Source organism: Podarcis muralis, chromosome 2, assembly GCF_964188315.1.
Source record: "Podarcis muralis chromosome 2, rPodMur119.hap1.1, whole genome shotgun sequence".
In the NCBI taxonomy this organism is placed as follows: Eukaryota; Metazoa; Chordata; class Lepidosauria; order Squamata; family Lacertidae; genus Podarcis; species Podarcis muralis.
The window spans coordinates 22353984-22373602 of NC_135656.1; the positions used below are offsets into that span (position 1 = coordinate 22353984).

At 44.4% G+C, this 19619-nt stretch overlaps 1 protein-coding gene, 1 long non-coding RNA gene and 2 other non-coding genes across 4 annotated transcripts in view; 3 read left to right on the top strand and 1 right to left on the bottom strand.

The window, feature by feature from the left end:
• Positions 1-13607, bottom strand: part of ERN1 (endoplasmic reticulum to nucleus signaling 1) — a 61080-nt gene extending 47473 nt beyond the window's left edge. Inside the window, exon 1 of the mRNA XM_028712672.2 lies at positions 13198-13607. Coding sequence (XP_028568505.2) covers positions 13198-13287 — 90 coding nt within the window. The 5' untranslated portion in view covers positions 13288-13607. The remainder of the gene's footprint in view (positions 1-13197) is intronic.
• Positions 13608-16887: 3280 nt separating this feature from the next.
• On the top strand, positions 16888-19454 carry LOC144326899 (uncharacterized). Its single transcript, XR_013391786.1, has 2 exons — positions 16888-17473; positions 18714-19454. It is a non-coding gene; the product is annotated as an uncharacterized LOC144326899 (long non-coding RNA).
• LOC114593113 (small nucleolar RNA SNORD104) lies at positions 18137-18202 on the top strand. Its single transcript, XR_003705607.2, has one exon. It is a non-coding gene; the product is annotated as a small nucleolar RNA SNORD104 (small nucleolar RNA).
• LOC114593114 (small nucleolar RNA SNORA50) lies at positions 18859-18996 on the top strand. Its single transcript, XR_003705608.2, has one exon. It is a non-coding gene; the product is annotated as a small nucleolar RNA SNORA50 (small nucleolar RNA).
• Positions 19455-19619: the final 165 nt, after the last annotated feature.

A 19619-nucleotide genomic window follows, 5' to 3' on the forward strand; every position in this document is an offset into this window, starting at 1 on the left:
TCTTCTCGTGCCTCAGAGAAGGCATTGAGAGTTTATTGAAGGGATATTGGGAAAGGGGGCTGCTGCAGAAGAAAAACTAAAAAGCTCATGTGGCTTTGGGATTGAGGGACAGGCAGGAACTATGTTATATGTGTAAACCCCCAAATTATCCCTATGAAGCAAAGTGGCTTCAGAGTGAATGGAGGCCTGATGGCAGGATGGGGAGAATAATATTTTCTTATATTGCATTTTATTTTACTACAAGGAATCCAGGTTGCTGCAGTGACCAAAAGTGACATTCACCAATTCCATCTCATTAAAAAATATAATAAAATTCCAACCTTTAACATCAGAAAGAAATCTACGTGGCAGCATATCATTCCTGTGTTGAAACACTAAGCTGAGACTAATGTATTATTACACATCTGCATGAGGCTGCCTTTGACAACTGTTTGCAAGCTCCACTTTAGCAATGCTGTTTTGTGGACATCCTTGCCGGTTCTGGGCTTTAAAACTCGAACCCACTGCCTTTACATGATGTCTCAGATAACAATAAGATGCCCTCAAATATCGTCGGTAGCCTAGGTTATAACATCACACACACATGGAGAGCTGTTCTTGGGGACAGCACCAAAACCCTTAGACTTACAGTGGTACCTCGCAAGACAAATGCCTCGCAAGACGGAAAACTCGCAAGGCGAAAGGGTTTTTTGTTTTTTGAGCTGCTTCGCAAGACGATTTTCCCTATGGGCTTGCTTCGCAAGACGGAAACGTCTTGCAAGTTTGTTTCCTGTTTCTTAACACCGTTAATACAGTTGCGACTTGACTTCGAGGAGCAACTCATAGCATGCGGTGTGGTAGCCTTTTTTGAGGTTTTTGAAGACTTTGGTGATTTTTGAAGCTTTTCCAAAACTTTTCCAAAACCGTGCTTCGCAAGACGAAAAAAATCGCAAGACGACAAAACTCGCGGAACGAATTAATTTCGTCTTGCGAGGCACCACTGTACTAAACCCCAAATGTATTTCAGAAGCATTCTGAGACCTTCTTGGTGGGCTGACATGTGGTGATAAGGGTTAATGCTGGTGAAAACTGCAGTTTTAACGTTTTATAAGCCCGAAATCCTATGCTCGCTTACTTGGTGGCCAGTGCCACTGAATGTAGTGGACCTTACTTCTGAGTAAACAGGCATGGGGTTCACAGCTGCAAACAAGTAAGTGTAGATCACAGATTGCAATTTTAAAGTACACACACACACACACACACACACACACACACACACACACACATATCCTGAAGTGTCACTGAATTCAATGAGACTTACTACAAACATCTCATTCACACTACAATCCTATCCCTGCTTACCCAAGTGTAAGCACGAGTCATTTAGGCTGCAAATCCGCTCCACTTCCCAGTGGGGAGGAGCTGCGGTGGACTGCGTGGTCACCCACTCCCCACCAGGGGCGGGGGACATTGTCCCCCGTTGCCTGGGGGATCCCGGCCGTGTCAGAGCCCGGCCAGCCAATCCGCTGGCTGGGGGGGGCGTGGCCGGGGCAGTTTAAACTGAAGAGCGAGCCGGAGGACTTCCTCTTGGCTCGCTTCCTCAATCACCTGCCCTCCCTCCCTATTCACAGGTTAGGCACTGGCCTTGCTATGAACTTCGGTTGGTCGCCTTAGTTGTCCGAGGGGCCTGGTAGGACTTTGGCAAACTGGCACTGGCACTTGGTTTTCGTCTACCCTGTAGCAATCGTCACAACTTTGTTAGGGTTGCGGTTAGGCATTGTTTGACCTTGTGTGGGGGAGGGGAGGTGTGGCCATCACCTGCCCCTCCATGCTTAAGGGTATTCCGTTAAAGGAATCTGGGGGTGTTGATCTTGTACGAAGCCCGGTCGGGGGCTAAAGCCTTGACACGACCCTGATGGGAACACCAGGGGGAGCTTGAGTTGGTTTGCATCGACAGGACTCCCCCTATCGGTGGTTTACCCTTACCGGACTTCCTGTGCAGCGGGCAGGAGTCAGATATAGTCGGGTCCAAACAATGCCTAAGCCAATACCACTCACATTCTGTAATTCAATAAAGTTGTGGCCAAATTTGCCCAATAACATAAACCTAATACAGTGGTACCTCGGGTTACATACGCTTCAGGTTACAGACTCCGATAACCCAGAAATAGTGCTTCAGGTTAAGAACTTTGCTTCAGGATGAGAACAGAAATCGTGCTCCGGCATTGCGGCAGCAGCGGGAGGCCCCATTAGCTAAAGTGGTGCTTCAGGTTAAGAACAGTTTCAGGTTAAGTATGGACCTCTGGAACGAATTAAGTACTTAACCCGAGGTACCACTGTATCTGTGTCCTTGTGTGAGTTATTTTCCAACGAGGGGGTGGCTGCGGGGTCTCGACACGCAATTCCATGGACACTTACATGAGTAGAAGCCCCATTGAACTCCTTCTGAGTAAGAATGAATAGGATTGTACTGTAAGCATGCTTAAGTATTCTGAATAATGTTATGTATTTTCAAAAAACACAACCAGAGCCCCTGGGATTGTGTAGGATAAACGCTGAAATGAATATATGAAATAATCAAAGCGGCTTGCCAAATGCTGGCAGTTAAGTAAGGATATAATGGGCTAACCTTTGCCTAATGAGAGTTCGTAATGCTCCTTTTCTACAAGATTACTAAAGACCCTGGAAGCAAATGTTCCGTCTGTTCTGCAACTTGGTCATGCCACAGCCACTGCTCCACTGGGAATAAACAGTCCTATTTGACATTTAGATAAAGTAGGGTCTAATTTTTATAGTAGCACGTTGAGGAAGTTATTTATCAAAGGGGCATTCATAACCTTTAAATGAAACCCAAGGGTGGGTGGTTTTTCAGAACTTTACCAAGTTTCATCATGTTCCTTGGAACAATTATTATTATTTTTGTTTAAAATGTAAAACTTTGCATTTCCTTATTCCTTCCACCTGCAAATAAGCTACAAATCTGCGAACCTCCATAACTTCTTCTATATGCATATTTCTCAACTAATATCATGAGCTCAGTCTTCAAGTCATGGGCTTTTAGTGAGACAATGCACTGGTGATGAAAGCCTAAAACTCAGATTTTAGAAACCTAGAAGCCTCCATCCAGTGACCGAACTTTCACTTTTACAGGTGTCACATAATACAGTCGTACCTTGGAAGTCGAACAGAATCCGTTCCAGAAGTCCGTTCGACTTCCAAAACGTTCAGAAACCAAAGCGCGGCTTCTGATTGGCTGCAGGAAGCTCCTGCAACCAATCAGAAGCCGCGGAGGCCCCATCAGACGTTCGGCTTCCAAAAATAGTTCACAGACTGGAACTGTCACTTCTGGTTTTGCGGCGCTCAGGAGCCAAAATGTTCGAGAACTAAGCTGTTCGACGACCAAGGTAGGGCTGTACTTCCTTGGTTGTTTTAAGAAATCCATCTTTTAGTGCTGCTGCAGCATCTACAGATTGGAACTCCCTGCCCATTGACATCAATGTTGTTTAGGCAAGCCTAAACAGACATGCAGAAATTGCAAGTGTTTTAATCTGCATTTAGCTTACTGTTGATTTTTATTAGATTTTTTTAAAAAATACAAGTGCAACAAGATTGGACCATAGAGTATCCATAGATGTCTACAGTTAAAGTTTTGGCTAGGAAATTCCTATGGGGCTTATTATTCTGATTTCCCATTCTACTTGGCATTGCTGGGGATCATACCTGGAATCTTCTACATGCATAGCAAGCGCTCTAATCATTGAGCTACAGCTACTGTCTCCTATTTTGAGGACCAGAGGAGGAGATTGGAAGCATCTGCTTGTGATTCGAAAGTACCAATGGGTTCCTGTCATGTCTGAATTCAGGAAACTGTGGTTTATTAAAACACTGGTTTGAGAACAAGACAGGATCTGGACCCATGGTTTGATCTTGGCTTCATCTCACTAACCAGACTCTCCTGAATTCTGACATTATGAAGAACTGTGGTTAGTTCTACTTCAGAAGCATCCTATAGGGTGCGAAAGAAGTTTGGGGAGTGGAGGAGCCTACAAACCCAAGACTTACCATGGCTCATTCACACAGTAAAAAACCATCTGGTCCATGTCTATACAGTGGTACCTTGGTTCTCGAACTTAATCCGTTCCAGGAGTCTGTTCAACTCCTGAAACCTTTTGCAAACCAAGGTGCGGCTTCTGATTGGCTGCAGGAGCTTCCTGCACTCAATTGTAAGCCGCGTCGGACGTTCAACTTCCGAAAAACGTTTGCAAACTGGAACACTCACTTTATTTGCAGTGTTTGGGAGCTGATTTGTACGACAATTAAGCTGTTCGGGAACCAAGGTACCACTGTATGTCTATTTTATCATTTCACTAAATTGTAATGCTTAGATTTTGAACATTTCAAAGTTTACATTTCGTTAAAGCATGAAAATGATAGGATGCTAACATTTTATGAGGACTTCTAAACCATTCTCATCAGTTTTAATCACGGTGTCAAAATGCAGAATTGAAATTTAGCATACCATGCTTCCTCTTATGCAAGTCACAAACATAGCAAGAGGCACAGAAAACCAAACCCTAACCAGTTTCCTGGGATTGAAATAAAGCAAACTGTGTAAAGCATGTCAGGAATTTGTTCGCACAATTTTTTACTTCCCTGTGTTGGTTACAAGATCACATGCCATAGTTCTACTTCCAACATGTCTATGATATGAGAAATAAATGTAAAGCAGCATATATGACTGAAGGCAATCCTGTATAGGGAAGTTAATGTCGTACCTCGGTTCTTGAACGCCTTGGTACTCGTACGTTTTGGCTCCCAAACGCCATAAACCCATAAGTAAGTGTTCTGGTTTGCAAAAAAAATGTGGAAACCAAATATCCAACGCAACTTCCGATTGAGTGCAGTAAGCTCCTGCAGCCGATTAGAAGCCGCACCTTGGTTTTCAAAGTAGAATGGACTTCCAGAACGGATTACAGTGGTACCTCTAGATACAAACGGGATCCGTTCCAGAGCCCTGTTCGCATCTAGAAGCAAATGTAACTAGCAACAGCACGTCTACGCATGCATGCGTCGCTTTTCACCGCTTCCGTGCATGACGTCATTTTGAGCGTCTGCGCATGCGCAAGCGGCAAAACCCGGAAGTAACACGCTCCGTTACTTCCGGGTTGCTGCGGAGCGCAACTCAAACGTGCTCATCCCGAAGCACATTCAACCTGAGGTATGACTGTACATTCAAGAACCAAGATACGAATGTAAAATGCATCTGATTAATCCTACATGGTGGCTTATCAAGGGATCAATACGCCTCCTGTTTTTGCTATCTGCCTGCCTATTTCTTTTATTAAGGTGTGGCATGGCCTTCATAGAGAAGGCAATTTACACTCATACAATACAAAAAGAACTAAAGCTACATTAAAAGCAATTTAAAAAATCAAAGAACCATGGGCTGGTTGGCGGGTCACATTTGTCACAATGTGCAGTTATTGTGGTGCAGAACACGTTTGAGGAACCTTTATCCCTCCAGATGTTGCTGAACTACTACTCTCAACATGCCTGGGCGGGAATTGTAGTTCAGCAGCATCTGGAGAAACAAAGGTTCCGCATCGCACTACACTGGTACCTCTGGTTACGTACTTAATTCGTTCTGGAGGTCCGTTCTTAACCTGAAACCGTTCTTAACCTGAGGTATCACTTTAGCTAATGGGGCCTCCTGCTGCCGCCGTGCCACCACCGCATGATTTCTGTTCTCATCCTGAGGTAAAGTTCTTAACCCGAGGTACTACTTCCAGGTTAGCGGAGTCTGTAACCCGAAGTGTATGTAACCCGGGGTACCACTGTATAGAATAATTTGAAGAAGACAGTGTTCTTATAAGTTTTAGTAACTTAGTATTCTTTGAAGATTGATGTGGCATATCTTTCAGAGATAAATGGTAGAGTACAATCTCATCTTGCATGGAGTTACGTTTTGGGGGTGGCACGTATATGCAAAAATGTGCACACTTGAATCGCCCCCTTGGAACCACCCCTGTGCAAATATCCTTAGCTTCTGGAGCTTGTGCACTGAGTGGGCCTTGCCTAGTAAGCAAGGCAGAGAGTTTAAAAGCGCTTTCCGCGCTGGAAAAACACAGTGCCAAAAGGAGCTGTTAAGCTCTCCACCTTGTGCGCAATTCATCTGCACGATTTTAACCGGCCAGCTTTCAACTGCGCAAGGTTGAAGTCACGCAAGTTAACGACACATCAGATGCGATCGTACTGTACTTGTTTGCTCCTAAGCTTATTGTTCTAGCCAAAGGCCATGACAAACCAGCAGGAAAAGTATCAACAAAATAACACGGAACATGCAACCATAATACAAGCCAACATCCACGATTCAAGAAAGAGAAGACACCAGAGACACTAATGATCTCAAATCCAGCTTGATTTCAGATTCACCAAAATAATTTACTGCAATTTCATCCAATTCCTTTTTCCTGATTGATTGATTGATTTGGCAGCCACTGCATAGAGGGAGCCCCTGTGTGTGTTACAAAGCTATTATTGTATCGCAGAAGAAACTGAACCATTTCTGCCAGGGTGAAACCTGCTTTTTTGTGCAAACAAAGGGTTCAGAAAGTGATCTCTTGGGTCCCTATATAAGGGGCAGGCTAATAGATAACAAGTGGTCTTCCACCTGAGGTTGACCACAAATATCAAATTTCTGTGTGTATGGGATCTTGTTATAGCAGCCATCCATTCTGTACTTGATAGTCCCTAATCAAGAGGCCTATGATCTACACATGCAGTAGGAGGTGAAAGAACTCCTAGGTGATAGAGTGGCCTGTACTACTACAGACCGTTTATGTAAGGGTGCATTCACAAATGTTATTTTCCCCACTTGGAGACTAAAGTGGTACAGTCCATTCTAGCTATTCAGAACTCTACCATCTTACTTTGCTGACTGTTTAGAAAAGACCTAAGTCTTACCTAAATCCTCTTAAAATGAATGACAAATCACGACTAATGTACCATATTGGTTTCAACAGGTGTAACTAGCTTGCTGTTGGTCACTGGTGTGCAAGTGAAAGCAGAAGCTTTAAAGGTTATTTATAAAGGCTATAACAAATTTGAGGCAGCTTTGGTACCTGTTCTGCAATTTAGAATACACTGGCAGTTGTAATGAACTATTCAACAATGCACTGTTTACTACACAACAACCATCTCAGAATCTGGCATGTCTAAATTTTTTTTTGAAATATTTCCTACCTCTTATCCTTTAGAATTCAATGCTTACAAACCAGAAGGCAATATAAAAAAGAAAAAGAAATATTTCAGACTACGATTTCAATATCAGAGTTGAGAGATATTCTGCCAGCTTGTCTACTTAATGTGACCTCCTATTAATGAGATGAAAATGTTGTTAATTATATGCAGAATCAAGTCTTCCCACTTCCCAGAGAGCTGAATGACCAAACCGAGAGATCCAGAATTTATTTTAACATGGGACCTCCCTGACCCTGAGTGATGAAATCTGTTTTCTTAGTGCCTCCTTCCAGTAACTCCTGCAGTCAAGCTGGTGCCAAATGTATTGCTCCAATTTCCTTTGGACCACATCAGCAAGGCCGGGCGTGGGGTATCATCTGAGTAACCCAGAACCTCCATATACACTGCCCAGGCTTGCGCCCCAGGGAGGTCACTGCGACGCTGCTAACACAGCAGTTTGGCTACATCCCTGGAGGCTCACTCCGTTGTCTCTTGAGACGGACGGAGGCCTACAACATATTAATCTAACAAAATCCGTGAGAGCCTATGTTCGTATCCACTTTGGGCATCCTAAGCGTAGTAATTCATTTCTCCAGTCAGCAAGTGAAGGAAAAAAGGAGGGGCAGATGAGGGAGGCATAACAGCGCAAGACCCCCTCCCAGGCTGCTGTTTTGAGGAGGAAATATTGCCTGAATCAGTCCTGTAATTAAATGCAATGAAGAAAGTAAAATGCTAAATGTATTAACTCCTAATCTAAACCTTCATCTGGCTTTCTTTGTGTGCCCCAATATCTTATTATCTGGAACAGAATGTAGGGTCAGACTGTACAAGTCACACTTGCAAATATTTTACTGAATCCTGCCTCATTTAACTTTGACGAGACCAGAGCAATACATGTTTCAGTGGGCCGATGAAACATATACTGTATCGTGTTCCTGGCAACTTATCGCTGGACATATGGGAAGGCAAAACATTTGAGAGAGCTTCCGCACAATAACACAAGCAACTAGCATGATCATCATATATGCCCTATGATTCATTGAGCTTATTTTGTCAGCAAGTGCTCTAATTACATTGCTAGGTTACAGCCTGATAGCATGCATAGGTTTTAGAAAACAAGTCACTAAAGCATGTTTAATGGAGTAGAGGGAGCTGTTATTTCTGCATTATTATTTCTATTTAAAAGGAAGCAGGGGGGGAAACCACACTTTTCAAGTAAAAGCAAAAATATAACTGAAGTTACTTTTGGTCTACAATAAATCAAACAATTCTAATACATTACCTGTATTTTTTCAGCCCCACTGAATATTAGTTGCACTTATTTATTCCATTTGTATTCTGCTATTTTACATGGAGTTCATGAAGGCCTACAAGGCCTACATGGCGTTTGCCCCATTTATCCTTGTGCTTAGAGACAGTTCACACCCAGTGACATTCCTGGTTGGACAAGGATTTGAAGTCAGGTCTCCCCTGTTCAGGCCCACTACACTAGGAACCATTTTTTAAACCAAACATCCATATGGGGTCAAATAAATACCATATATTTGTGAAGTGGGAGTACTGCTGCTGAGACCCACCTTAGATCAGGCCATGACCTGGTAGTACGCCCATTCCAACCCATCTGCTATAACAATGCTGGCTGGCTGTGTGTGAATTCCATCCTTTAATAATGTATACTTTTTTTTACCTTAAGCTTTCCCCCCCAAATTAATAATTTTTTATATTATGCATACTACAAAGGTGAACCAGACGAGTTTTAGAATATCCCAAGTTTGGCCCTTTCGGAGGGTGCACACTGCACATTCTGGCACTATTCTCTGCACAAATTCAGTGAAAATATACAAGATAAATAGCACCCTTTGGTACAATCCCTTGCCGGGTGCTGTGGCTTTGACTGCAAAAAATAGCACTCTAACATACCCTACTGCTTCCAGGCTTTCTCAACAATGCCCATTCAAAGGGTTCAGGGCTAACTCTCAATAATTCCTGTCTCAAGAGACAACAGTATGATTTTTAAGACAAGACAGGACAATTTGATTCCGCTACTTTTTTTTTTTACTTCAAGAAAGCACAACTAGCTCTTATTTTTTTCCCTCAGTAATGCTAGAAATGCATCAAGTTTGATCAATGTTCATTTAATTCATTGTCCGCAACACAAATAAAAAAAGCAAGAAAATTAGCGTAATATTTTTAGGACCCACCTTATATTTGTGACTGTAAGTTGGTTTTAATATTGTGTTTTTAATGTTGTAGGTCTTCAGGTGAATTATTAACAACAACAATTCAATGCAAGGATTTAAAAAGGAGAAAAGGTGAAACCCAAGTATGATTTTAGATATTTTTTCCCAATTTGAAGTCCTTGTTTTGAAAATCCTTGGTATTACAAATATTATGGCAACACTCTGTTAAGCATGATTATTTTGAAAGAGGAAGGGGGTGAATAAGAACTATAATAATTTAGCCTCTCTTACCTCACTCATAATATCATACATGTACACCAGTACAAAAGAATGCTGCATTTTTTTATAAAAAAAACCTGACCTTAAAAGTTCCTCTCCTGAATGTGAATATAACCCATATTCCAAGACTGGGTTTCCTAATTATGTCATTATAAGCAGGAAGACTGAAAACGAGACTCTAATACAACTAGTTGCTACCATACCAACCTGAAAAAAGATGCACATAACTTCTTTTTAGTACACTTCTATATCAAAAATGGTCTTATGAAATACACCACTATGCTTCTTAGTTTGAATCTCATAAAACAGTGTCATTTTATCAACAGATTTTAAACATATGAACGTGCTATCTCTAGACATGTGCAGAGCAGTACTGCGGGGGAACCCCTATAATAATTTGAAATAATCTTACACTAGGTATATATTAGCGGCTTAAAAGGCAGCAAGGTCATTTCCCTGCAGACCACTCCCTTGCAAGTCGCATTTACATGCTGTTATAAGGTAAAGGTAAAGGACCCCTGGACGGTTAAGTCCAGTGAAATGCGACTACGGGGTTGCGGCACTCAACTCGCTTTCAGGCCGAGGGAGCCGGCGTTTGTCCACAGACAGTTTTCCGGGTCCTGTGGCCAGCATGACTAAACCGCTATACCTATTTATCTACTTGCACTGGCGTGCTTTCGAACTGCCAGGTTGGCAGGAGCTGGGACAGAGGAACGGGAGCTCACCCCATTGTGGGGATTCGAACCACCGACCTTCCGATCAGCAAGCCCAAGAGGCTCAGTGGTTTAGACCACAGCGCCCCCTACATCCCCATGCTGTTATACACACTAGAGAGGGGGGCAGCGAGGTCTTCACTCAATGCATGTTACCTGTTCGGATTCCCCACCACTGTAACTCCCCCCCAAAACTCCTAATTAAGCTGCCATCCACATATGTGCAATGGCTGTCTCCAAGGTACACACTTCCAGCTTCATTGTGAAGTGATCGTGGCTTAAATTCACCTTTCGGATTGAAGCCAGGTTTAAGGGGAAACGCATCAAACAGCAATATTTCTCAAGAAACCACACAATAGTTTGACATTGTTGTGGGGAATGTTGCGTCACGTATAAACGGATTCAAAAGCTGGGGGTGGGAGCATGCTGGAGCTGGATTAAAAGTTAAAATAGTGGTTAAAGTGTCAGACTAGAACCTGGGAGACCCGGGTTTAAATTCCCACCTGGCCATGCAGCTCAGAGTTGCTGTTGGGATTAAGTGAGGAGGAGAACCATTTACACTACCTTGAGCTCCTTGGAGGAAAAAAGGTGGAACATAAATGCAGTAAATAAATAAAAAACCGGTACTTTGAACACACAGCCTTAGTCTACATTACTAGTCAACAAAACCAAGCTCAGCTGGAAACCAGATGCTCTTTCCAACTTCCCATATTATCTCTGCAGCTATATAAAACAACCCTGGAGTAAGCCAGATAGTTCAAGAAGAGGTTCTTGAGTAATAACCCTTTCACTGCAACATGTGCTGGCTACAGTGCAATAATGGCTGAATATACACGTGAGGATGAAGGCCTAACAAGCTTCAAGAGAGACTTTGAAAACAGTTTCAGTGTTAGTTTTTTTCCGACTGCAGGATGGACAGTTAGGTGGGACAACCCCACAAGCGAGAAATGTTGCATGCCTGTTGATTCTATAGAGCAGTAAAGACCAAATGAAAATTAGCAAACAGCTGTATTTAAAAAAATGATAATGCAAAAATAGCCACTTTGTAACTTCTCACCTTTTTTGACAGTTCTTTGATCAGAACCAGTCATTTCTGTTACTATCCTGTCACTACAGATGAAAAAGATGTGTCCTTATTATAGTACTTCTATCCCTAAATATTAATATAGTGCTGGAGGTATTGTTCACACAGCCGGTACTCCAGTTAAGACTGAAAAGCAACTTATGCTGCAAAAAAATTATACTTTGGTTCAGTTATTGGTCAACCAAAAATAGTTTGTAACCGTAGAAAATAAGATGCAGAAAAAAATGATGATAATGTCTCTATAGTCAGGTGTGACAAATACTGAAACCAGCAATTACTCGAGTGCATTCAACTGAGCAGTCTTCTACAACAATAAAAACACTGGTAGTGTTTTCTGTTTTGATGCAAATGTGCACCTTCATCTGAATTCACCAAAAGGAGTTTTGCCCACATGTTTCTAGAATTGAGAACAGCAGCAGCACAAGTCACTCATAAGTTTTCAGTTTCCTATGTTAATTTGAGAAGTTGGGCCCATGGAGAGATCCACGGGGCTTCAGAAACATGGCAAAATCCAGTTCCCCATGTCGAATAATCCGACAAGCCACTTTCCATGGAGCTCAAGTCATTACTGCACAGCAAATCCAGAGAGCGCCAATGTGGTGAAAATTATCTGACTTCACCCCTAAATGGCAACAGACCCCCTAGACTTGAAAGGAACCCCTAGAAAAAGCATGCCAGCCTCCAATGGAAGAAGATGAGCAGGGCAACTCTCCCCAGAGATCATCGTCTTCCAGCAACATTGACTCCAATGCCAAAGATGGCGAGATGTCTGGGGCATCTCTTACTCACCTGTGACCCCAAATCCTCCATGTGGCACGGCAGGTAGAGGCGTTTGGCCTCCCGAGCCGGCCTCCCGATATAAGGGGTCCCTCATGCCCCCCTGAGGAGGCTCTGGAGAAAGGGAGTTCCATGTGGCATACAGGTGCCCACTAGAAAAGGCAGAGGAACAGGCCACAGGATGCCACCATACTTCAAAGCCGAACGCCCAGGTGCTGCTCTGCTTCCAACAAGTGCCCATCCTTAAAGAATTGGTTCCGAAGAAATCGACCACACCCCTCCCCACAGCCTCTCACTTCCAATGAAACATAACAAGCGGGTAGAAAGAGGACCTATCCAAGTAACTCCAACACAAAAACCCCACACATATACGAAGTAAAAGAACATCAGCTTTGCCACACACCCCGTCTCCCCCCACTGTTTTCTTCCCAACCCCATAACACCAACGTCTCACGGCAAATGAAACTAATCGGCAGAAAACGCCACCCGGAGAATGAGGCAATGCCTGTGCTTTCGTTAAACGAGGAAAATATTCAATCGTCATAATAATACAGACTCGGTTTCCAAACAGTAACCCCGAAGGGCAGTTCCCACATCCTCTGCCCACCTCACCTGCAACGCGGGCGAACTCTGGGAGCGCAGGTGGGGCAAATATCCCCATAATTTGCCCTCCCTTCTGCGCTCTAGGGGGCGCCAGCAGCGGCAGGGGGTTTTAGCGCCCGAGTTTCCCCGCATCTCTCCCCGACGCAGAAAGTACCTGAACCCCGCTTTGCGCCCCCCTGGGTTATGTTTGGGCCCCCCACCATGCCCGTGAAAGGGCGAGAAGAAGCTAGGAAGCCTTTTCGGAACGCCCCTCTCCGCCTCTCCCCTCAACCCCAACCCACCACCGCGCAGCTTCGCCCCCTCGCCCCCGGGAAAGCGGAGAACCCCAGCCGTGCGCCCTTACCCGGGGTCCCAGCCAGAGCAGCAGCCACAGAGCGGCCAGGCGGAGGAGAAGCCCACTGGACGCCGCCGCCACACGTTCCCGACGCGCCATGGCTCTCTCGACGCCGCTCCCGGGCCCCGGCGCAGCGCCCGCCCGGCTCGGCAGCCTCTCGGGCCGCCCCCGACTGCGGCGTGTCCGGCCTTCCTCCTCCGGAGGCGGAGCCTCGCCTCGCTCTGCCTTCCGCGTCAAAGGAGGACGGGATGGAGAGGCGCGCGGAGGGTCGGGCCGAGGCCGTCGGGGGTTGCCGGGGGACTGGCACCGGCTGGCACTCAGGAGGCGCCTCCAAAGCCCTGCGCGAGGAAACCCTCGGCTTTATGAAACGGAGAGACCAGAAAGAGGAGGGCCGGCCTTCAGCGGCTTCCCCGCCTTTTCCCTGCTGGCAATATGCCTGGCAGGGAGGGAGACACACAGTGCGCGCGTGTGTGTCGCATATAGATCATGCCCTCCGACTTGTTTCCCCGAGGGAAGTACTGTAAGGACGTCCCATTCCATAATAGTAATTTGGCTGTTTATGCCCCGCCCATCGGACTGAGTGGCCCCAGCCACTTCGGGCGGCTTCCGACACACATAAAAAACATAATTAAACATTCCCGTCCCTATACAGGATTGCCTTCAGACGGCTCCGGGGGTCGGATAACTCCATACCCTCCGACATTTCTCCCATTCCAGGATCAAATCAGAAACTGGGAAGGCTTCTCTAAATCAGGGACGTCCCTGGAAAAAGGGACACTTGGGAGGGTCTGATATATGCTTGAAGGTGTGTAGATGTAGACTTTACACCTATTTTAATATGGTTTTCCCACTCTGTAACCAAATGATTTTCATGATCTCGCGCCATAGGCAGCCCTGCCATTTAGATGTGTCGCAGGGGTATAGATATAAACTGAACAAATAAATAAGCCTGTGTCAGAGCTGTTCTACTTGAGCTCCCTAGGTTCCTACAAAACTAGGTTTTGGTTTAAGTGTTCTGCAGCCTAGGCTTTTTCCTGACCACCTCATTTTCTGAAGACAGGAGATAGACCTGTCAAAAGTAGTTGGGTCAAGACATGTTAACCATCTCAGCGAGAAAGAGGCCACAGGTTGGAAGGGTTGTTGTGCAGGACAAAATATCTACAGTATTGTTGGATATGTAGGGGGAGGAATATTTGACATTATTGATGTCTCAAGGCTGCCAAAAATCTTGAGTACAGTGCCAAAGACCTCATAGCATTTGATGATAATGATGCCTAATGGGAAATAATGGTACTCTAGCACATGCTGTTGTGAATAGGCAGGGGCAGAGTAGGCTAAAAAGACCACCAACTTTCCTGCTTAGAATATTTATGTTGGAACTGTTAATCACTTACCATATGGATCTTTCAGACTTTATATGATTTTACAGAAAGGTAAATTAACAGCAATGGAAGCAGAAGTGTGTAGCATTAAAACTCAACAGGGCAGCAATTCTGAAAGTTCCAGAAAGAACCGTACTTGACAAAATGGAGGGCCCAGTCCATGCTGCTAAAATGTCTAAAGGTCAGTGAGAGCGGGACAAAAGCTTGTCTGAGTTCCCTGGCAATTTTAACCTGCAGACTAGTCCAATGAGAGATGTGTTTGTTTTGCATCTTGGCAGGCGGGTTTAGAGAGAGAAAGTCACCATGACCCCTCCAGTCCCTAGGTGAACTTCAGTTGTAGTAATAAGAGAAACCATGCATTTCCATTAACTGTTCATCAGTTCTAAAGGTTCTTGAACAAACATAATGGAGATTAAAGGAGAGATTTGACCTCTGTGAATGAACGAATGCTGCTTAGCAAATGATTTTCCTGAGCGCTCCTAACTTGCATCTATATTTTTATGCTGTACTCATTAGCCCTTGTTAGATATCATTTGCTGATGTTATAATTAATAGGAGTTGCAAGGCAAATGGTGCTCTGTTCAAAATCAAAGCCTGTCTTCTAATTCTTATTCAATTTTCTGTGTACCAAGCTGAAATATACTTGGAGTCGAGTGTGGATTTCATGCTCTTTATTCAGCTCATAGTAGTGAGAAATGCCAATCCCTCCAAAGTGTCTGCTTTATATACATTATTTACACAATGGGCCCCACATGATTGGCTAATTCCGGGATTCTCCTGTAGGCCAATCAGGTTGCGGATTCACTTCCACCTGGAGCTGGATTGGGTGGCTCCTGCGGACCAATCAGACTGCTGCATTTTGGATCCTATTCAACTCAGTACATAACACATGCCATCACTTATATAGCCAGAAGAGAGGCATCAAAAGATGCGGATGAGGGAGTCTTGCGATAACCCTCAGGTTTGCAGAAGTACCAAAAATTTCTAGAAGAAAAGACTAAAGGGTGGAGGAGGAGCCCCTCAAGTTCCCTCAACTCCCATTGGCCAACTTTGGGGACCCCAAGTCTCCTCGGCCCACTTCAGGCCCTTCAAGTCCCCTCAAGTTTCCTTGACCCACTTTGTCCTACTTCAGTCTGCTTAGCCCACTTTAGCCCAGGTTTTAGCACAAAACGAGCACTAAACTTCGGCACCTGTTTGGAGTCAATTGGACAAGGCTGGATTTTTGGGGCATTTGTTGTGTCAATTGGTTGGGGGGGGGGAGCAGCACGAAACACAGGGTTCACAGCACAAAACAGCACTAAAACTTTGGCAACAGTTTTGGGGGATCCGGAATTTTGGGGCCACATGATAATGAAGCTTAACAATCCGCAGTTGGGAGACTAGCACTGCAATTGCGATGGAAATCAAGTGAGGGAAGTAACCACAAACCAGGTTTTAAAAGGAAAGCATTGGTCTGAATGCGACATTAGCTAATCATTTGCTGTGGAACCACTCCAAGTCATTGCAGCAAGTGAAAACAATTCCTCTGGTTTCGCTGGAATTTAGCAAAACTGCCTAAAATGTGACAAAAACATGTTGAGGGTTGTGTCCAAGGGCAAGTAAAAAATAAAAATGAAACTGCACAAGCAGGGGCTCTGCCAAACAGAGTTCCTGAAGCAATTTCTGCCTCTTCTTTCCTTATTATTTTCTATAATATTTATTTTTTATATTTTTTTTATTAAAAAAATTCCTTATTTTTTATATTTTAAATGTTAATGGAACTCTTGATTTAGCCAGTTCCTTGCTGGAATACTGCTTTGGTGTTGTCTTCCCAAAAGCATCTGCAATAAAGATAAAATGAATTAAGCATCTCCTACTCATTTGATTATTTTCTGCTAGGGGACTTAAACATATTTATTTCTCTTAGCTCAACTCCCGCAAGGGATGTTTTCCAGGGGGAAACGAGGAATACTCTACTCTCTTCCTAACTCCACCTACCCGTTTTTAAAACGAGCAATTAGTGTCCTCTAGCGGGTAGAAGCATTTGCTGGAGGCAAGTGAAATAAAATAAATCTGGAGCCGCGCTTAAAAAGCAGCCAAGGCAACAACGCTTCAAAACTTGCGCAAATTACCCCGACTCACTCCATATTTAGTTAACGGCTTCGGAGAACCACAACAATGTAGATTCTCTCTTGAAAACAACAACGGTGCAAATAAATAAAAAGCAATTAAAACAACAACCACCAAGTGGGAAATGATGGACGTGGGAAAACGGAAAGATATACTGCTTATTTCATATTGGGTCGTGCGCCACATGGCAACCCTAACTCGGCAGCCCAATCCATTACTCAAGAGTAAATTAAACAGGGTTTACAGGGTGCACAACACCGCCTGCAGCCGATCTCTTTTAGGCTGCAAGGCTTCAAGCGGCCGTAAAGAATAAGCGGCCCCAATCCCGGCGCCCCCAAGAGGCCGAAACAAAACGCTTTGCGCATTAGCGATGTACTTTCACCTCGCCACCTCCTCCGCATCCCACGCGGCTTCTGACGGGAAGGGGCGGGTCTTGGCGCGTCACAATGGGCATAAATAGAGCTGGAGAAAGCGGCTCCGGCCTTTTCGCTGCAAGGACGGGGAGCTGGGGAAGGTGAGTGCGGCTGATCCTTATTTTGAGAAGGGATTTACGTGGGGAGGGGAAAGAAACGAGGACCCTGCGTGGTCGGAGGAAGCAAAGAGCGGTCTCGGGAAGCCGTCCTGTGCAGGCGAGGAGACAGCAAGGGCAAATTCGGGACATTTCTTCTGGGCCGGTTGCTGCCCTATGGAGATCCGCGGGGCTTTACTCCCCGGTAAAATTGAAATAAAAACTTTGCAGCATCAGCACCACGCGTCACCCGCAGGACCAGGAAAGCAGAACGGAATAATGTCCGGTACAGTGCGGATCGGGGGGGGGGGTTCTTAGCGCACGCAAAAAATCCTTATATTTATACGCTCAGTAATTGGGAATAACGATTGCCGTGGATTTTCTTCTGCTCGCAGGCACCCGTCGGTTTTGGAACTTTGTTCCCAAAAAAGCACGTGCCATCACGGCGAAAAAGGGCAGGGAAACGTTTTGCGTGCTTTTGAGCAGGGCCTAGTGGCTAAAAGTGGAAGGACGTCCAACGTGCAGGGGGACCTTAAGAATATAGGATACCGAATTATAAAACTGCGCCCCCGTTAGGCTGCTGTATAGGCCACCTTAGTGTATATTTTGCAAAATGATCCCAACACTTTTAATTGCTCGCTATTGCTTAACATGGTGGCGTAAAAGTATTATCTCTCCCCCATGCTCTCAGTTTCGTTTATATAGGCGATGCTCTGCTCAGACTGGCTGAATATAGCTGGAGGGAGTTGTGCTCATAGAGCATCTACTGCCAAGGGTGGAACTGGTGGTGGACTTTAGGCTCTCCAGAACAAATGTGCGTGGACTTTTGTGCTTTTGATGACTCTAGGCAGTCCTAAATCCTGTGAAATGCGGCTGGGTTTTTTCTTCTCTTTAACTGGAGAAAGTAGCCATTGAGAAAGGGAACACTCCTGACTGTCTAATGCTGGCTGCTGTGATGATTTCTTTCTTGGCGTGTTAGACTGCTGATGCAGATGACGAGACATAGAATCTGAGCCTCCAGCATAAAATTATAAAAGGCAGGTTGTGCTACCCTGCAGGTAGCATCTTTATGCTGCCGTATAAGATGCATTCACAAGTGGGAGACAGAATAATGCTCCTCGGCTTTAGTGGCTATGTTTCCACAAGCAAATATATTCATTACTGCTTACCAGTTGTAACTGGCAAGAGGATGGCAATGGCAGTGACTGGACTTTTATCTTTGCTCTTGTTTGTTTATGCTTGCAATATTATGAAGAACCATTCTTGTTTTTAAAAAAGTTGTGATCAAAGATTAAATCTCCTTTCAGCCATAATTAAGAGAATTACATTGCTTATGGAATGACTGGCTTGGCTGTGATGATTATCTTGCAGCAATCTGGCTGGCACTATTTGCCGCACACCTGTGCGCTGTTGCAAAAGGAGAGCAGGCATGCAGACTGTGTGCTGCACGGGAACAAAATTGTTCCATGTTGTCATTCCTCAGTCTAAACTCTATGCCTTTTCTTTTTTCTTTTCTTTTTTTGCAGGCTAGTGTCTTCCTTTTCCTCGTGGAAAGAAAACTACACGAAGGAGCCGTTGCTCTTCGACTAAAGCTGCTGTGGGGATGCACTCTTTTAAAATAAAATAATAAAATGAAAAACTATTGTGTGGCTCTTTTCTCTGTTGACTTTGAAGCACTGCCTTTGAACTGGTGCATGGCCAATTCCATGGCCTCACCGGCTACGCTACAGTGCAAAAGTAAAGGACTTGCTTATAACTGGTGCTGCTCAGCTGAAATCTGAGTGATTCTTTTAAGGGCAAGTTACATTTCATCTGATGATTAAATACTGCAATCTGGAACTGCATCAAGGGTTGCAAATACCGTAGACAGTTGGCATTGTATACCAGAACTTACTGGGTTTCAGCTTGCCTTTGGTTTATTTGACCTGAATATTATGCCCCTGGAGTCCACTGCTACCTCTTTTGAATAGTGTCATTTTTGTTTTATGTGACACACACACCCCAACAAAAAATGTTTCTGGGAATGTTAGAGGCTTCCATTTGGGCAGAGGCTTAGGACAATACATGTCCAGACTAACAACACAGAATTTGTGTAATAAATTCTAGAACTTTGAATCCTCCCCATGCCTGGAAAGTGTAATGAACAAGGCATTCATGACAAAACAATGGTTCTCATACCATCCCTTTCAGGAGCCTACAGTGAAGGTTTAAAAATTAACTACATTTCCTGAAAGATGCAATTTGTTTGGCATGAATAATATATATTTTTTAATCCTCATTAAAAACTTGGGGCATTAATTAAGTAAATGCCAGTCTGGATTATATGGGCCACAGGCAGTCCTGATGTACAGTCATACCTTGGAAGTCGAACGGAATCTGTTTTGGAAGTCCGTTTGACTTCCAAAATGTTTTAACGCCAGAAACTCCTGCAG